At 45.1% G+C, this 20,799-nt stretch overlaps 1 protein-coding gene across 1 annotated transcript; it reads left to right on the forward strand.

Annotated features, from left to right (window-relative positions):
• Positions 1-17,409: 17,409 nt before the first annotated feature.
• LOC136527699 (uncharacterized) lies at positions 17,410-20,521 on the forward strand. Its single transcript, XM_066520507.1, has 2 exons — positions 17,410-19,449; positions 20,146-20,521. The coding sequence occupies exons 1-2, from the start codon at positions 17,578-17,580 to the stop codon at positions 20,242-20,244; spliced, it is 1,971 nt and encodes a 656-aa protein (XP_066376604.1). The 5' UTR covers positions 17,410-17,577; the 3' UTR covers positions 20,245-20,521.
• Positions 20,522-20,799: the final 278 nt, after the last annotated feature.

A 20,799-nucleotide genomic window follows, 5' to 3' on the forward strand; every position in this document is an offset into this window, starting at 1 on the left:
AAACAGATAGGAGAGTAGAAAATGAAGATACTCATGTCTCCCATGAACAAATGATGGTACAAGCACAAGATGTTGATGCTTCACAACCTCCCCCTCAAGTGGTCAATAGAAGAAATACACCCCTACTTCAAGATCATCCACAAGATCTCATCATAGGGAGTCCATCAAAGGGTGTAATGACTTGATCTTAAAAACTTACTTCATTTATTGCTCATCACTCTTTTGTCTCTTGCTTTGAGCCTACTAAGGTAGAAGAAGCTCTTCAACATCCGGATTGGATAAATGCCATGCATGAAGAGTTGAACAACTTCACTCGCAATGAAGTTTGGACTCTTGAAGAGTGGCCAAAAGGTGCAAGAGTCATTAGAACAAAGTGGGTGTTTTGAAACAAGCAAGATGATCAAGGTATTGTTGTGAGGAACAAGGCAAGACTAGTTGCAAAGGGGTTCTCTCAAGTTGAAGATTTGGATTTTGGAGAGACCTTTGCACCGGTTGCAAGATTAGAAGCCATTTGTATCCTCCTTGCATATGCATCACATCATAAAATAAAGCTTTATCAAATGGATGTGAAAAGTACATTTTTAAATGGTTTTATTAAAGAACTAGTCTATGTTGATCAACCTCCTGGGTTTGAAGACCCTAGATATCCTAATCATGTTTATAGGTTGTCCAAGGCACTATATGGGCTTAAGCAAGCCCCAAGAGCTTGGTATGAGTGCCTTCGGGACTTCCTTATTGAGAAGGGCTTCATCATTGGGAAGGTCGACACCACACTATTCACCAAGAAGCTTGATGGGCATATCTTTATTTGTCAAGTGTATGTTGATGATATTATCTTTGGATCATCAAATGAAGATTCATGCAAAGAATTTGATGAATTGATGTCAAAGGAGTTCGAGATGTTAATGATTGGAGAGCTTACATTCTTTCTTGGTTTTCAACACAAGCAAATGAGAGAAGGGATTTTCATCTCTCAAGAGAAATACACTAATGATCTTCTCAAGAGATTCAAGATGTATGAATGTAAGTTAATCAAGACTCCAATACCAACCAATGGACATCTCAACCTAGATGAGGGAGGTAACCCAGTTGATCAAACTCTCTACTGCTCTATGATTGGTAGCTTGTTGTATTTGACCGCATCTAGGCCTGACATCATGTTTAGTGTGTGTATGTGTGCTAGGTTTCAAGCTAATCCTAAGGAAACTCATTTAATTGCCGTAAAAAGAATCCTTAGGTATCTTAAGCACACACCAAGCATTGGCCTTTGGTATCCCAAAGGAGCTAGATTTGAATTAATTGGCTATTCCGATTCGGATTATGCCGGGTGCAAAGTTGATAGAAAAACACATCCAGAGGGTGCCATTTGCTTGGTAGATCACTTGTGTCTTGGTCCTCCAAGAAACAAAATAGTGTGGCTTTGTCTACCACCGAAGCGGAATACATTGCCGTGGGTGCTTGTTGTGCACAAATTCTTTACATGAAACAAACTTTGCTAGACTGTGGTGTAGTTCTAGATAAAATACCTCTTTTGTGCGACAATGAAAGTGCGGTAAAACTTGCAAATAATTCGGTTCAACACTGTCGCACCAAGCACATAGATATCCTCCATCACTTTCTAAGAGATCATGTGGCTAAAAATGATATATCACTAGAAGGTGTAAGGACCGAGGATCAATTGGCGGATATCTTTACTAAACCGCTAGATAAGGCAACATTTTATAGATTGCGGAATGAGCTCAATGTGCTTGATTTTAGTAACTTCACTAAAAATTGAGCTTGTGTTGTTCCTTGCATTGCATTATAATATACAACATGTTTAATGTTTTATATTGCATATAGGGCTTGTCTAACATGGTTAAGATAACCGCCGAAAAGCGTGTGAAAAAGCTTAACCTTGGATCAAACTTGACAAGCAACTAGATTTACTTTCAAGTATTGCATTACATATGCATGAATGTTGTTTTCTCATTTATCTTAAATCGCCCTCTTATTGCATATTTTCTTAAAAAGAATTATTGCCTAAGGCAAAATATTTTGAAAAACTTAAGGGTTTGAGAGAGGTCACTCACATCAGTCCCAATTGGTGATTATTTGGATCTTATTAGAGTTGGGACTTGATTGGGAACAGGCAGCGCAAAGGAATTTGAAGATTTGCTAAAGAAGGAGTGATCGGACGCTGTACCGAACTCTGATGTCCAGCGTCCGGTCAGTTCACAGGAGGTGAACCTGCTGCTGAAGGAGTGATCAAACGCTGAAATAGTGTTTTTCTAGCGTCCGGTCAGAAGGAGCTTCAACGTCTGGTCGATGATGAAGGTGTCAAGGCTAGGTGACTGGACTCTGGATGCATCTGGTCGGTGTCCATCGGACACGTCTGGTCGTGATTCTAGAGGATTTGGACCTCTCTGGAATCGATCGAACGTTGGGTGGTAGCGTCCGGTCGCTACCATTGGAGCGTCCGATCAGTAGTTTTCGTGCGGCATTAGGTCTCTTTTTCTTTTCCTTTTCGGATTCACCGGGGGCGACCATATAATCCACGTGCGCAAGTTCCTTGACCTAATCCCGTGCCATCTTCCCCGATCCGCCGCGCACACCATCGCCACCGCAACCGCGCCTCGGTCATCGGATCCGAGCTCCATGCCGCCGCTTGCCCGTCTTGTCGCCGCACTGTGAGCTGCTCGTTGCTCCCTATGCCGCCGCTCCTTGCGCCGCTCACTCGCGCGCCATCACCGTAGCCAGCACATCGCCGCCGCTTGCCTGTGCGCTGCTCCAGCGCTACCGCTAGCTGCCTCACGTGCCACCGCTGCTCCAGCGCTGCCGCTAGCTGCCCTACGCACCACCACTGCACCAACACCGCCGCGAGCTCGCCTGTGCCCAAGCCACTGATTTTGCTGTGTGCCACCAGTGACCTAGCCTCCGCACCATTCACTGCCCAACATTGTCGGTGACCTCCATAGCAATCCAGTGACATCGATCCTCGCCATTTCAGCGCATCGCGTTACCCTAGCCAATTCAGTGTCCCCTGATCCGTTTCTCTTCTCGCCGCTTCGCCATTTCGTCAGGTAGCAATGCCCCACATTTCAATTATGTATCTAAATTGCTTGCTTCCTAGGGTTTCACATCTATTAGATATATCATATTTATTGTATATCCTATCTATTCCATCGTGCAGCGAGTCGGTGCCATTGAGATCGTGTGGCAGTTGTCAGTTAACTCTGGGCCAAGCTCATGAGTAAGGATCGAGGCCAAGCCTTGAAAGTGTTAGCGGCAGTTGATCTTCGACAGAGGTAGTTGTTTCTTTGTTAGCGGCAGTTTTTCCTCAGATCTTTCAGATGGCTTGCACAAAGAATGTCAGTGGTGGTCCCGGTGATGAGGATCGGAGGCCCCGCCTTGCCAACCTACAGATCCTAAAGGCAAGGCGACCAAGAAGCTGGCAGTTAGGAAGCACAAGTATCTAGATACAGATATAGCAAGGACCACCACAATTGTAGAGGCCACAGAGCGTGCTGAGAGAGGAGGTGCATGCAGTGGAGTTGTTATTGCAGATCATCTATCACCAGAAGTGCAGGGTAGACTTGAGAGTATTGAGCATCTTCATGGTGGTCCACCTGGGACTGTCATGATGGTAGGACGACGTCTTGCCATTGAGGAGACTCAGCCTCAAGGGAGTCATAGCAGGAGCCATAGCAGCAGCCCCCACTAGTAGAGCCGATAGAGCAGACTTAGGAGGGCCAGTAGGGCGAGGAGACAGAGCAGGCACCTCAGCCATAGCTTCACCACTCTGGTCATACCCGTGCCCTAGTTACACCGAGGGCTGACACACAGCGGAGGGGTTCTCGTCCACCGCCCAGACCACAGGGTCCACCTCTAGTGACCCATCTTGACTTGAGGCCCGCCATGGCCAAGCAGGTTCAATAGCTGAGATTTGTTGATTTTGAGGTATGGTTTCTGCTGATGAGGGATGAGAGAGCTTCAGAGGGCTTCTGCACTCCACTATAGGAGGATTTCTACAATGCCTATCTCAATAGTGGGGTAGTTTTTAGATCTTAGAGGGTGTGCCACATTGACTCTATAGTTGCAGTAGCTGGAGAGCACATTCACCCTTACCTTACATATCTGCCAGGGCTGTCAGGTTTGATTGGATGGATTGGACTATATGTTCCATCTTGGGTTCGGCAGTTCTATGCTTCCCTCTAGATTGACCCGCAGCATAGATATATTCACTTCGCATTCGGAGGAAGAGACTACCGCCAGACAAGCTAGAGGGTCAGGGAGATACTGAGACTTTAGGAGCAGCTAGTCAGACTTCATGAGGTGTGTTATGACCAAACAACACCCCCCAGACGCCCTCATGGTGGTAATGTGCCCCATACTAACTTGGTTCACCACTACTTCATCGAGCCTTTCGGTGAAGGATCACATAGGAACCCTAGTGACCTAAATCCCACTGCTCGCATACTTGAGACTATTATGAGGACACTACTTCCTAGGATGGGATACAGAGAGGGCTTGACACGTATACAGTTGTGGCTGATCAACTCTCTGATGCAGCAGACAGTTTTTGATATTTAGGATCTTCTTCTGTCAGAGATGGAGGATACTATAGCTGAGGGCTTCAGAGGTCACAGGCAGTTGCCCTATGCTCACTAGATCACCTGGCTTATCCATAGAGCAGTCATAGTGAGGCCACTAGAGATGCTTGTAGAGTATAGTGGTGCTACGACTGAGTTCCCTGCCTATAACATGACACAGATGATCTGTCATAGCACTCCATAGGCACCTAGTCAGCCGTGCCATTGTCCCAATGTGCCAGAGTCTATAGCCTAGCAGGATGATATCATCAGAGGCATTGCAGCTACAGAGGAGGACGAGCTTGCTCAGCAGGAGGGGATGGTCGTGAACGACCCCAGTGACAGTTCTGATGATGACTATCAGCCCATCCCTCGGATGCCTCCTTAGTGACAAGACCATGAGGCCGGTAGCTCTAGCTCAACGCCACTTGCCCCGCAGACCGACCCCGCTCTCCTTGCTATACTTGAGCGGATGAGGTAGGACCAAGCACGACAGGCTTAGGAGACAGCTACTATATTTGCTCAGTTCCAGACTCGACAGGATGAGTTCCAGTGCCAGCCGTAGCAGATCCAGTAGCAGCAGCTAGCTATACATCAACAGACTCAGGCTCTATAGCAGCAGCAGTAGGCCATGCATCAACAGCAGATACTCATGCAGCAGTAGCTCCTTTGATTTATGCAGCATGTTGTGACTGCTATTGGGGCTCCACCGTCATAGCCTTCACCCTAGCTTGGTCAGACTGCCACTACATCGATGACTCCAGCATTATAGCCTAGTTGGCTTCAGAGTCAGGGATAGCCACCAGCATAGTTTGCTTCTCCTACAAAGCAGGTGTCCTAGTATTTTGCTACATCACTGCCAGCTCCACAGTTCACACCGCTTCAGACGGGCTTTACACCAGATAAGATGCCCTCGCTGCTAGTGCCAGAGACCACAGTGTCTAGGAGCCTTAGTGCTTCCTTTAGCGAGTTGACAGGGATGCCTACTCCTCCATATCTACATGTCCTAGGTCCTTCTACTGTTGCACCAGTCATCGGGACTACAGAGATGCTCCGTTCCTCAGTGGCATCATTAGAGCCTACTATAGTCCTACTAGCTTAGTCTATAGTAGCTCCTATTTCTGATCCAACCCAGACTGCTACAGCACCGATTACAACTACAGAGGGTCAGACTGCTTAGAGCTCATGAACTCCATATGCTTGATTGCCATGAGACCAGGAGGAATATAATTGCCCCTAAAAGCAGACTTGAACTGATCCCAAGTGATTTGGGCATTAGCGGGCATAGTGGACCGATGATGACTCCACCAAATACCAGCTGGCCCATGTAGTTGGTGAGATGCATACTCAGTCTTTAGCACCTTAGTCAAGCAAAGCAAACAAAATTTTTGCTCAAGAGTGTTCAACCACTCATCAGCTTGGAGGGGCTCTTTAGCCTCCTTGAAGATCGGTGGCTTAGTATCAAGGAAATCTTTAAAGTCGTTATACTAATTTGGTTTCGGTCCTTGGCGTGCACCATGACCATCACGATTTGCAATTGTGCGGAGAGCCTCAGCCATAGTGCGCTGTCCTTCAGCAAGAATTGCCATCAATTCTGTTGGTGTGGGTGGTGGTGGCGGTGGAAGATCATCATCATCACCAGCCACACTAGTGGAACGAGTGCGAGGCATCTGCAACAATGCGCAACCAGCAATTATTGGTGATGTTAGCACATTGGAGAGGAACAATGTAATTATGCCAAACTGAATTTACTAGAGAGAATGAAAAAATTCATACAATAAATAGAGGCAATAATTCATTCTCCAATCACCACATCATCAATTAGATTACTAGCGCCATACGCAGTGCATTCCAACATGACAAGTTTTAAACTTAACCAATAAGATATGCATCCTGAAGGGAGCAGATTAAGGTACATTACATGCCAAGTTCGAATTAAAAAGTACATCCAACATCAGTCATAGTACTAAGTCCATTACACCAATGACTGCAAAAGCTTAACTAGTGAGACTTGCTAACTAACTACTCATCCAAGTGATCGCTGTCCACATTGGAGATGCCCTAGACTTCTTTAGGATCTTCCTCTTCTTCTTCATTTGCAGGTTCAGCTGCATTGACATCCATCTACATGTCCTCTTCTTCTTCATCGGCCTCAATCACTTGAGGTCCACCCATATTAGGATACCTTGGTATGGGGTGAGGAATAGGAAATAGACAGATATTCAGTTGATGGTGCTCAACCTAAAGCTCTTCAAGCTGCTCTTGGAGCTCATGCTCCCTTTGAAAAGCATTGTGGTTAGCCATGATCTAGCCCTAACATCTTTCTTCTACCAACTCTGAGGCTGCATCTCTATGACGGGTCACACGATTCAACTCCTGTGCTACCTCATCTCTCTCTATAGTGAGGTTCATAAGCTGGTTATGAAGCTCGTCTCTCTCGCGTGCTGTTTGCCCCCACTGCTGCAGGCAATAATTTGCAATACCCCGAATCTCATCTACTTCTTACTAAGCTCGCCCACATGCATTCGCCCTATGGTGATACTTGCGGGCACGCAACCTGAACTTATGATGGGCTGCCATTGCCTTGCCAGCTTCTTCTAACACACTAGAAAGGGTGTCCTGCCTAACTCGACAAAGCTTCAAGACGGCCATCATAGCACTCATTCCAGCATTGTCGCTCTAAACATGTTCACCACGCCCTCGAACCAAGGCCTGGCCAACTTCTTGAGTCCACTCAGCCTCAGTAGGAGCCACTCGGGGAATGGATGAAGCTGGTCCACCCACTAACTCATCCCCGAACCTCTATGCTATATTCATAAGCACATCAAGGGCAGCAACTTGAGCGGCTTCCCATGGGCTTTGCCCATCAGTCTCAATGCTCTACCCATACCACAACGGTCTCATGGGGTTCTGCGGCACTATAAAGGTCACAATGTACCACGGTACATCTCCCAATGGCACCGCTTGCCTCCACATGTAGCGAGGTGCCTCCGGGTACCCAACTGAGCTTAGCACCCTCCAGAGCAAGGTGGGCATACCAAACTGGTCCAAAAAGGTGCTGCTACCAATAGAAAACATGGGCATGGCCATCTGTATCAAAAAGGGATGCTACTCTCATGAGAGGATTACTTTGTTGAGAGATGGAACTTAATAATTGAAATAAGCAATTATAAGGGAGGGAGAAATGCAATATGAATGACATGAGTGAATATGATGCATGCTCGTTTCGTACGTCCTCACAAACCTAAGAAAAGTTAAGTTTTAGCGGAATATACGGTGGCATACATACGTTCTCTCAATTAGTGGTAACTAGTCGATCTACACGGTGCGTTGTTAGTGTACCTGTAGAAAACTTCATTACAGCCCAACCCAACAAGATATAATGCTAATAATAAAAATCGTAACTAAGATACTCTCCATATATACATCCCTAGATATATATACTTTGGTATCCAAACTACCCGACAGATGTACCCACAATTAAGTACCTTTATATATACATGTATGCAACATGTAAATACTCCAGTAACCATAACTAACTCTCCCCTAGACCGACAGTTGGACGGTCATGCTCTCACAACTCACACTTACCTTAGTGTAGAGGCAATTGATCCATACATTACCATTCAAGCGAATGGCACCCATGCAATAGCATGCCACATGGACGATGAAATATAAACAACTAATTTCCCCCAAGTTAGTAATTATATAAGCCACCTAGAAGTCCTTAAGTGGGCTACAAGGGATGTGATCACCAGCATACTATAATTTTTTTTTATTTTTGAACACTTATATATAACTATAAGTTGGATAACCGTTTTCACAACAAAAGTTTTTGTTTTTAAATACCCGTATGACATGTTTAGTGTTGAATCAAGCTCTGATACCAGCTGTCACAGAACCGACCAATTTATAAGAGCACAAGTACAAAAACAATCATCGAAACGATCAAATTCTTGCACTTGAGCCCATATAAACCCGGCAGTCAACTAAAACCACGAAGGATTTCAAACCAACTTGCATACAACCAAGATCACAGTAATTCAACATAACATCTCATATGTTACAACATTTCACAGACGGTTTGCAATTAGGTTACAACACCTCAGAGTCATCGTTATTACAAAACAAGTCTTGTAAAGTATGCAGAAGCAAATAGTTTAACTTACACACCCGAGTTCAAATACAAATACCAGTTTGCTGATCACAACCCGCAAAAGCATTCAGATAAGAAAAACAGAGATTATGCCCATGATCTAGTCTTCGTCATCCACCGGTTGGAGATAATACTTACAGAAGCCCTGATATAGAAGGTCATCTGCAACAAGAGGGAATAAACCCTGAGTACGGGAATATACTCAGCTAGACTTACCCATCGGAAACAAAAACAAAAGACACCAAGGATCATGCATAGCGTAATTTAGTGGATATGGCTGACACTTTCTTTTTGTGAAAAAGCATAAGTAATAATGATCAACTCTTAACCTGAGCTAGCAGTGACTTTTAGCCATTAATCTGTCATCTATATTAGCACCTGTACTAAGCAATCATTTGATTAAGATGCAAACATTAATAACCATAGCAGGTATAAATCGTGGCAACATTATCATCAACATCCATTTAACCATATCATTAAATTAATTAAATCCATGTTGCCGCTGCTCAGTCAAGTTCTCACTATCCGGGAGAGACGGTGATTTGAATCGATTTCTATCCAGCTGGAGGGGTATTTCTAAACACAAACACTGCTTCCCCCATCAGGGTCGCAAACAAGTCACCTTTGGCACCATTCAGGAGTTGTGAGTCTGAACAGATCGGCATTCTCAGAGAACCACTCTGCCAAGGTTGCTCAGGACTCTAACCTACCTTGGACTTATGTCAATGGCTCTCCACACATCCTTACTACCTTCAGAATGCGCGCCACTGCTCGCGTTTCCAGCCTGAGTCAAGCTACTAGGCTTCACGGTCGGAACGAGTTATCCGGTTAGCTAAGTGTTAGGCTACGTTCAACATGACATGAGGACATATAATGTATCGGTCCTTAAATGACACAGATGGAGTCACTATGTCCAACCCTACACAAGACTTGACCCGGTCTTAATTCATTATTAACATGGTTCTTTTTCACGATAGCAAATATAGCCAACCGTGATCCACCTCATCCTAAAGCTTGCAGGTGACAGGAAATCACCTGACTTCTACCGCACTAAGCATGGCTAAGCATTTAACCCATTCCTAAACTTAAATAGGATTCAATTGCGGTACCTGAACAAGGATAGATATATAATGCAACAATTGGTTCCAACTAATTCCTATACTTAATACATCATCAACAATAAGAGATACTCAAGATATTTGTAAAAGCATGGGAGACTTAATATGCTCCGGGGCTTACCTTTCAGGAAAGAGGAAGGACGGTGGTCAGGGCACTCGAGCAACTCCTCCTCGGTGGCTGCTTCGTCGATTGCCTGCACCTCGGGCTCCTCCTCCTGGCTCGCTCCCTCGAACTCCAAAAGCATCACTCCCTCCGGCACACCTATTGCATGTATGTGCAAGATAAATATCATGGATGCACATGAACGAAGTTAGAAATGCTCGGAGAATGCACATGCTTACTGCAGTCCGCATTTTTCGACTTAAGCTCTGTTCAAATCACTTTAACTTACCAAGTTTATACAATCTAATGTACAATTGTTCATCTTCAGTTAAGGACCTAGCACCTGCACCTAAGCATGTTCTCAAGTTAGGCTAGCACCTAAACAATCAACAAGAACATCGCAACTGAGCACACACACAATCATTCGTATTTCAGCAAAACAGAAACTTATATAGTGGTACAGTAAACTGACCATAACTGGAGATCTACAAATCAAAATGACAGGCAACAAGACAATTTGGAATCTTATGAAATTGCCTACAATTTATTTTCAGACCTCAAGGCATGATTCCAAACTTTACCAGGTCGAATTTATAGAACCACATAATCAGGTCCAACAAGATAGAGAGCAAGCAAAATTGTGATCAAACTTTGAACGACTGTAGCTCCTAAACTACTAGGCCAAATGCCCCCAAATTTTTATAGGAGCTAGATATATAAGTTATGTACAACTTTTGCATTCACCACATTCCCAGCAAACCAAAATATCATGGGGAACTTTGTAAAGTCCCGAGAACTGTCCAGAAAGACATAATGCAAGGAAATATTTATTAACTTATGTTGCAAACAATTAATTGGATAAAACCAACTTTACTCACTTATCACACATATCACAAGAAAACCAGAAAGTAAAGTGTTCACCACCAATTCATTTCTTTTAATGTCTTTCTTAATTTATTTAATTAATTAAGAGAAATGATAAACATATATGAGAACTACACCATTTAATCTACAAAACTTAAAGTAGGTACTACATGCTCCAAGTAGACTACTATAAAAATTTCATATCATTTGAGCAAGTATAACATCCTACATAAAAATGACAAGACATAAAGGCTTAAAATGACATAATTAAGAAACCCTAGTGAAAAGTGTCAAGCAACAGATTTTATATTTTTCCTAGCATCCTTAAGGTACTAGGACATTCCCCACAAAATTTCATGGTCATTGGATTCATAGATAAATTACAAAAATTCACACAAGGATCATTCAATGATAAAAGGAAAATCTATAACTCAAAAACCATACATGCAATGACTCTTAAATTTTTACCAGAGCTTCTACTAAGCAAGAAGAGATCACCAACAAAATTTCATAATTTTTGGAGCACAGGAACTCAAGATATAATTTAAACAAGTTTGCATGCATTTAAAAATACATTTCAAGTTTCAATTTAATTCATCCAAAACTTCCACTACAAGTGTTCATGTTATATTTTTTCTAAATACTACACTTCACTATGATCCTAACAAAATTGGAACCACCCAATTTGGATCTAACAAACTCTAGATATAGATTTTACAAAATAGCATCAAAACTGAAAATAATTGAACTAGCCTTTGACTACACAGTCACTGTCAGGCGGGGTCCACATGTCAGCTGGGCCCGCATGGCAGTGAGACAAAAACAAAGCATGGCGGTTCGCTCGACAGGGACCGGCGGAGCTCGCCGACGGCGGCGTCTTCGGCGACGACGACAGCACCAACGTGACCACCTCGACCTCCTACGTCGATTGGTACCCTAACCTCACTCTCTACCGACCTCTAAGCACTCTGACCACAGAGCTTGGTGGCTCGGCCATGGCGCACGGCGGTGCGCGGCCATGTTCCGAGTTGACCGGACTGGCGAGGATGGTGACATCATCACCCAAGCATCAATGAGTGACGGAGAAGACAAGATGGAAGCTAGGGAAGGGAAAGGAGAGCAGTGCAGTGCTGGCCACGGCGAGCGCCACTCCAGCAAGGTCCGGACGGCGGTGGAAAGCTAAATGTGGCCACTACCTCGGTTCCTCGGCCCAACGGCGTGATGGACGAGCCAAAGGAGGCGACAGCGGAGCTATGGGCTAACTGGAGACGGTGATTACGTGGTGGCGAGCGAGCTAGGCGATGGCGCTTGCTCGACGTCGATGGCGGAGCCGGCGCGCTGCCGCCGCTACTACTGCTGAGAGCGGAGGAGGCGAAGGAGGGTGAATGAGAGTGAGCAGGGAGGGCAGGAGGACGCGGTTTCAAGCAGAGGACACCAGGCAGTGGCGTCAGGCCGGCCACGGCGCGTGGCGGCCACATGGCGGTAGAGCTCTGCTGCCGGCCGGTCACTATAGCAAGTCTAAAATTCTGATTCAGTTACCAAATGTGCCGACTGACAGCGCCATTTCCCCGATCCACAACTTCCAAACCATGAAGATCTAGGCTTCGGTGCAATTGACAAAGTGGGAGATCTACACGAGGGCTACAACTTTGCCAATTGGAGCTTGAGCTGATTCGGCTTGGTTAGGGAGTTACAAGGCTCACAAGTTGGGTACATAAAACTAAAACTTGGTTTAATGACTTAGAATATTTTAGAGTCTCCAAATGAACCCCAAAACTGACTTGTGGGTCCCTTTAGAGCATGTTTTGCACATTTTCATGACTTGGCTCCTAAACAAAGTTTGTTCCTTATAAAATTTACTACAACTTTGCTTTAGGTTGCTCAGACATGCAAACACTCTAAGCTATACGTTTTAAACAGTCAAACTTAGGAGCTCTAGGGGTCCATGATAGTCAAACCATGACTTGGAAACCTAATTAGGCAAAATGATCAACATGAACATTGTTCCTCATGACATTCTAAGTATAACTAAGTTGCTTAAGAGAATAATTAGCCACACCACACATTGGTCACACCAAAATCAAGCATCACATGTATTGAAACAAGGAAAAACAAGTGACTTTGTTACTTCTGTTTCAAAACCATGTTTCATACAATTCTAACTCATGAATGGATGAATGGATGAATGATGCTCATGTTTATGAAATGCAAGTGCAAATGTGGAAGCCAAACACCTGAGGTGTTACACCGACGTCCTCCTCCGCGGTGGCTCCTTCCCACACCCCGGTGTCCCTCCTCCCCCACCCTGGCGGCACCGCCCCCGCCCACACCGCTCCTTCCCTGACCCTGGCGTCCTCCTCCGTGGCTGCTCCTTCCTATACCCTGGCGTCCCTCCTCCCCCACTCCGACAATGCCCCTCCTCCCCCTCCCCCACACCGGCGTCCTCCCCCATAAGGAGCTCCGGACGCCTATAGATCTGGCAGCCATGACGCTCCCCGCGCCAGGCTCTCTTCTCTTTCCCCCATGTTGCAACTGTGTCTTTCAATTATTTCAGAAGCTTTAGAGGTATGTTGCAGTAGAATCATATGGTTGATTGCAAAAGTAGATCTGGCATGTTGCACTTTTGTTGATATGTTGCAAGTGTTTCAAAGGATTGTTGCAAACACTTTGTTCAAAATGTTTCACGTGTTTCTACACGATGTTGCAATCGTTTCCGGTCTGGATGTTTTCATATGGTTCACTCAATTGTTGCAATAATACTTTCCAAATTATTTCAGTTGCTTTCAATCTTATGTTGCAGTAGTTATTCCACGTTGTTGCAAGTGTTTTTTATTTGAGCATTGTTTCATATGCTTTCTGCCTAATGTTGCAGCGGTTATTCCGTGTTGTTGCAATAATATGTTCATGGTGTTTCAGCTGCTTCAGCCAAATGTTGCAGCAATTTGTTCCATGTTGTTGCAATAATATGTTCATGGTGTTTCAGCTACTTGAGCCTAATGTTGCAGTAGTTGTTCTGTGTTGCTGCACGTGTTTTATTCTAGCTTTCTATGTTGTTCGGCCGGGGGGCGAGCCAGACGGTCGGGGGCGCGTGGCTCGCGCGGAGGGATAGTCGACAGAGGCATTGGGGGTCAATGGATGGGGGTGATGCGGTCATGGGGGCGATGGGGCATGCTCGTCGCGCACATGGGGCGTTGCGAAGGCAAAAGCGACGGGCTGTGGGGGACGAGCTAGGGGCGAGCTGGGGGCGCGCGGGGCGCGAGCGGCAAGCGCGGGGAAACGAGCGCAGATCGAGGCATGCGCAAGAAACAGGGGCAGGCGGGCGGGCGCGGTCAGGCGCAACTGCCTCGAGCGTCCGGATCGGACGTTCGGGCGCTAGCAGTTCCCTTTTAGATAAGGCCAGTAGTTTAACAATGTAGAGTATTCCAAAATAGAGATAATTAATATTTAATTACTCCCTCCATCCATAAAAATAATATTTAATTACTCCCTCAGTCCATAAAAAATAATATTTGATTATCTCCTCCATCCACAGAAAGATGTAACTATAGAATTTGTGTCAGTTAAATTAATTCAAATTTGACTAAGTTTGTAATAAATAGCATTTATTAGTGTCTAGCTACAAAAATATATTCCATAATTAATCTAGTGATACTTATTTTGTATCATGAATCTTAGTAGGTTTTTATATAACTATAGTCAAAGTTTAAATTGTTTGACTCCTTGATAATAAGAATTGTATCCTTCTGTGGTCAAATAGAGGACTTCGAGGTTAAGTCAAACTTCTCAATTTTGATTAAATTTATATAATTTTTGTGTATATATGATCAAAATTAAAGAGGTTTGATTTAAGACAGATCTAAAGCGACTTATACTTTAGAATGAATTAATATCATACATCTTTTACCATACACTTATAATTAGATAGTGTTGCAAAACATAGGAATAATTCACTTTGCCCCTAATTTTCATCGTGGATTTTTAGAATTATCCTAGGGTAGTCTTCCAATGGGTAACACTACCTTTAATTCCAAAAATATAAGTACATGAGCCTTCCCACTTGACACAATAATGTAAATTCATGGTAACTCCAACACAACTTTTGTTTAAGGCACATGTTTTGTTTCATTCTTCCATATCTACATCTATATAAATGCACGCAGATCAGTCTATACATGCCACACATCTTAATTGTAGCAATGATTGATACACAAATATAGTCACGGTGGAAGTGCATATAGCCCCCGTTGTAGGTTTTGGTGGATTAATGATAAACCATCAAAAAGCAAACCCTTGTAGTAAGTGTTTGGACATGTTATATAATAATCAAATAATTCTTTTGATAAGTTGGTTCATAATTTCACTATGAGATAAAGAGCATCTCTTAGAGTTTTCAAAACCCACTCTCAATCTTGATTTTTTTAGTAAGATTGGAAAAAATGCTCTCCAACGACTCCTTATCTCAACTCCCAATATTTCCTTGGGAAAATTGATCAAATCGCTAGGAAATATATGTGCGCGCGTATCAATCCGCCAATCTAGAGAAGGAAGGACATGGGGAAGAATAAGGAGTAAGGAAAGGGTTCCTAATACAAATGTACACAAGAGAAACAAGTATAAAAGTGGTTGGAGTGATTTAAAAATAGTCCAAGATTTCTGATGCAAAATTAACTTCTACCTTTTAGGAGCAAGAATTTAGAAAAAAGTTGGAGGAGACTTGAAAAACTCATTGATTTACCGATCACTTTTTTTTGAACCCTTAGGGATGCTCTAAGATACGATGTATGGAAGGAAGAGTAGAAGGATTTAAATTTATTTCTATTTTCGAATTTATGTTATAGAAAATGTCATACTATAAAGGAATATTCTAGTGCATTTTCTTGCAGGCATCTTCATGCTCAAAGGATCACTAGTATCCTAGAAAGACAATAATCCCTTCCCAGCCTTTAAAATGTTGATTTATGAGGCAGGGACAACATCCGGTTTGGACTGGGGGTCCAGGGGTAAGAGAGATTTGGACCAAAGGCCCGATTTAGAGGTTTTATCCAATTACAGGCATCTGGTACCTACCGGACATTCGACTTTGTGTTCATGCTATGCACGTTTTGTCTCTCAAATGGGAGCTGGTGAAGATATAAGAGCATCTCCAAAAGTTTCCAAAACCCACACTCAATCTAAATTCTTTGGCAAGATTAAAAAAAAATGCTTTCCAATAACTCCTTATTTTAACTTTCAATCTTTCCGCACTTGGAAAATCGACCCAATCGTGCGAAAATATACGCGCATATCAACATGCCAATCTAGTGGTGAAAAGATATGGAAAGAATAAAGACTAAAATAAGTTTTTTTTTCTCGAACAATGCAGAAAAGTTCCGTGTCATTTTATTAAGAAGAAATAAAAGTTCAGAGAGACCAGAGTCTACTCCTGCAGCGAAGGAGTGAAACTCCCAAACCCACACTCACGCCTTTAGTAGTACACTAAAACACCGCTCCTATTTCTGCGCTTAGCTGAAGAAGCATTTGCTTGAGAGCAAAGGCTCCGGCCATGCACCAAAGAACACCTTGAATAGCTACAGCTTGAAGCACCAACAAGATATCTGGAAGAGCTCCTTCAAACACACATGCATTACGATGCTTCCATAATTCTCAAGTGAGAATTCTTAATGCAAATGTATAAGAGAGGAAAAAATATACAGCCTATTTAGCTGGTGCTGATGCGATCGTATACAATCGTGGATTATTACTGCTGGCTGGTTTGGTGTGAGAGAATAATACTGTTCTGACTGGAAATTTACGATCGTTTACGACCAAGCGAACAGGCCAATAAAAGTGGTTGAGTGATTTAGAAATAGTTTAGAATTTCTGATGCAAAACTGTCTTTTACATTTTAGAAGGACGGTTTTGAAAATTATTAGACGAACCAACAAATATACTCTCAATGTTTTTAGTCCCTTGAAAAACTTATTAATTTATTAATTATTATTTTAGAACTATTAGAGATGATTTTTTTTTCTATTAGAGATGCTCTGACAAGTAACAAGCGGGAAGTGAATAACGCACCCTGGGCCTCCGCCGCGTTTTAATCCTTTTCGCCCCAGCTCACGCACACTGGCCATGCCAATCTGCTATAGCTGTCATTGTCCAACATCGCACACTCTGGCCGGTAGGGATGAAAACGGATCGGATGTGGACGGATATCACCGATATTATATTTGTTTTTATATTTCTGTTCGGATTCAGATTTGAATACGGATAGTGTCAACTATGTCGGATATGATACGATTGGATATCGACGTCATAAATATGTGATTTGAGTATTCGGATACGGATACGGTATCGGATGTTGGATATCTGGACTCAGATACGGACAGATCTCAACCCCTCTAAACAGATTCGGTTTCGAATACGGTCGGAAAATATCCGTACCGTTTTCATCCCTGTGGCTGGCACAGAAGGAAACGGAACACATGCCCATAGAACCACCACGTGTCACCTTCGTCATACGTGGGCCCACATGTCGGCGTCAGAGCCCGCCCACCGATCAGCACCGGTTAATCACCCCCAGCCCAAATCTCCCCCGCGTTTAATCGCCACCATGGCTGCCCCACCAACACTAATCACCCCCCAAATCCACCACCCCTTCCTCTCCCTCTCCCTATCCTAGGATCCCCGGCAAGGCGAGAGCCGAGAGGCGCAGGGCAGCCGACGCCGACGCTGCCGCTGCTGCTGCCGCTGCCGCCGCAGCCGTAGCGGCATTTTGTCGAGCACATGGCGCTCGTGCCCAGCGGCGGCGCGGGCGCTTGCAAGGACGAGGCCGCCCTCGGGCTGCCGTGGTCCGAGATGTTCCGCTCCGCCTCGCGCCGCCGGCCCAAGCAGGAGTCCGACGACGCGCCGCCCATGAAGCCGGCGCTGAAAACGGCGCGGGCCAAGGAGATGAAGTCCAAGCCGGCGTCGGTGGGGGCTGGAGCAGGAGCAGGGGCCGGGGCCGACATCGCGGGGCTGTCGCTGGAGCCCGACGCGCGCCTGGCGCTCTACATCGCCATGGCGCACGCGGGCCTCGCCACCGCGCTGCTCGTGCTCTACGGCCTCTACCTGCTGCTCGCCGACTTCCTCCGCCCGCTGCAGTGGGCGCTGCTCTGCTCCGTCCCGCTCCGCGAGACGCAGCGCGCGCTCGTCGCCTTCTGGGAGCCCCCGCTCCGCGGCGGCCTCAGCGCCGCACTGCTCGCGCTGCCGCTCGCCGCGCTCCGGTCCTCAACGGCCACGCTCGCCGACGCGCGGGCCGCGCTCCTGCGCCGCCCGCTCCCGTCCTCGCCGGCGTTCCCGCGCCTCCTCCGCTGGCTCGTCTCCTTCTTCTTCTTCCTCGTCCTCTTCGAGCGCCTCGGCGCCGCCACCGCGCTGCTGCTCCTCGTTCTCGCGCTCGCCTTCTTCGCCGCGTCCCCCAAGCTCAAACGCGCCGCCGCCTCGCGCATCTCCAGTCGGCCTCCCTCCTCGCGCGGCCTCCTCTTAACTGGAGGCATCCTCCGCCACCTTAAGACACTAGTCGCCCTTGGTCTCATGCTTGGTATGATCGCCGGCTTCATAACTGGCAGCATCTTCTTCTCCTACAAGATTGGGCTAGAGGGCAAGGACGCCGTCATGTCCCTCAAGTCCCATGTCGAGAAGAGCAACTACTCTGAGAAGATTGGCCTCAAGAAGTGGATGGACGACAATGACATCCCTGGCTTGGTCGATCAGTACTCTGCCAAGATCTATGACACCGTGTGGGAGCAGGTCGACCAATTGGCTGTGCAGTACAACCTTACAGGTTTCACTAGTGGCTTCTGGCATTTCTTGATCAGCCAATCAGTTGACCCAAAGAGCAAGGCGCTCAACAGTTCCAGACCGCACCCATATTCAATGAAGTTGCAATCAATTGCTACACATGTGAAGAACAGAGAGTGGGTGGAGATTTGCAGGGAGCTTGACTCGTTCTTTAGGGAGCTGTTGATCACAAGAGAGGATTTGGTGGTCATGGCCAAGGAGCTGGCTTTGCAGGGAACAGAAATCGCAAAGAGGCTGCTGTCCAGCAGCACATCGGTGCTGGGCGGTAGTGCCAATTTGATGTTATCAATTGCTCTCCGCATTGTCTCAGGTGCGGCTGAGGTGGTTAATTTCCTGTCACAACTGATGGTGTTCTTGTGGGTGCTGTATTACCTTATTACTGTGGAGGGAGGCGGAGCTACAGAGCAAATCATTGATCTTTTGCCAGTGTCAAAACAAGTAAAGGACCGCTGTGTTGAGGTCATCGACCATGCCATTAGTAGTGTCTTGTTGGCCACTGCTAAGATTGCCATTTTTCAAGGGGGGCTGACATGGCTGCTGTTCAAGTTCTTCAAAGTGCATTTTGTGTATACATCAACTGTGCTTGGATTCATCAGCGCACTTGTGCCAATACTTCCATTTTGGCTGTCCTCAATATTTGCCACAGGGGAGCTTCTCATGGAAGGGAGATATGTGCTTGGACTGGTGGTAACTGTGATACACCTCATGCTCATGGATTATGGCACAACTACCATTCTGGAGGATATACCTGGGTACAATGGGTATCTCACAGGCCTCAGCATAATTGGTGGCATGACACTGTTTCCCAATGCTCTGGAGGTACTAACTTCATTTCACCATTTAAAGTGCTTCTATGAAAATTTAACTTCTGCATAGTTATTCTTGCACATTACTGTTTTAGAAAGCTATTAGAATCTGCATCATCTGTCTATAACCAAAGGCAAGAAAGAATCTTTGTTCTCTAGATGTATCATTTCTCCCTTTTTTATTTAGATAGTTGTGCTTAAGTTCCTTTTCTCCACATATTTTTCTTGCACATTGCTGTTTTAGAAAGCTATTAGAATCTGCATCATCTGTCTAGAACCAAAGGCAAGAAAGAATCTTTGTTCTCTAGATGTATCATTTCTCCCTTTTTTTATTTAGATAGTTGTGCTTAAGTTCCTTTTCTCCACATATTTTCGGCTTCCTGCAGTAGTTTGCTTGTGTGCATCTCTATATGCTTTTAGCTGCATTCAGCTACAAGTATTTATCTAGGTTACTCAAAGTTGGGAAAAGGTGTTGCCATGTCAAACAATTTCCCATAGGTTGCGTGTCGATGTATCGTGAAAGTAAGAAGATGCAACAGCTGTTTGTGAGCAGGAAGTAGAGCATTCTTCTTCTTTGTGGATGGTAGACTAAATTGCTTCAAAACCATCCTAATTTTTGGGAACTGGATCGTAGAAATAGTTTCACATAGTGATATGGAGCTTTATCTTTGCCTCAAATTTGGCTTATTTTTTTGTCACTGTTCTGCAGGGTGCAATATTAGGTCCCCTTATAATGATGGTTGTTATAGCGTTGAAGAACTTGTACACAGAGTTTGTGCTTGCTGATGGGGAGGAGGCCAGCAGCTAGCATCAGATGCAAGGCTAAAATGCCTATGTTGCCAGAGAAATACTTGTGTAGGATTTTTACCTGCAATGTTCACATGACGGTTTTGCTCTTGTACCATGCATGAGTATATGCACAGCTATTTCAGCAGTTGTGATGCTTTCCTTCTTGTTGCAACCTGCCCTCTCTGTAGCTGTATTTAATATCTATTGGATCGTTCCATAGATTTGGTTTTGATATCTGCCGAGTACTGAATGACCCCTCTGTCCTATTGAACTGGAAATTGTACAGTATTTCCTCTTTTTTGTTTTACCAATAGTGGTTATCTAGATTAAGTTGCGTTACTAATCTTTTCTGTGGTTTTGTTTTGCCAATAGTGGTATCTTGAACTAAGTTGCTGATACGGCGTGCTTTGCTACGGAGGTAGTAGGGAGGCGAGGCTACGGCACGAGGTCCTGAATCACGGCGTCGAGTTGGAGGCGCCGTGATCGAACAGAGCTAGGGCAGTAGCACGGCAAGGACAAGTGACGCCTGGGCGCCCAGGGAAGAGATTAATCTTAATCCCAGGCTGCTTCAATC

The sequence above is a fragment of the Miscanthus floridulus genome, chromosome 19, assembly GCF_019320115.1.
Source record: "Miscanthus floridulus cultivar M001 chromosome 19, ASM1932011v1, whole genome shotgun sequence".
Lineage (NCBI taxonomy): Eukaryota > Viridiplantae > Streptophyta > Magnoliopsida > Poales > Poaceae > Miscanthus > Miscanthus floridulus.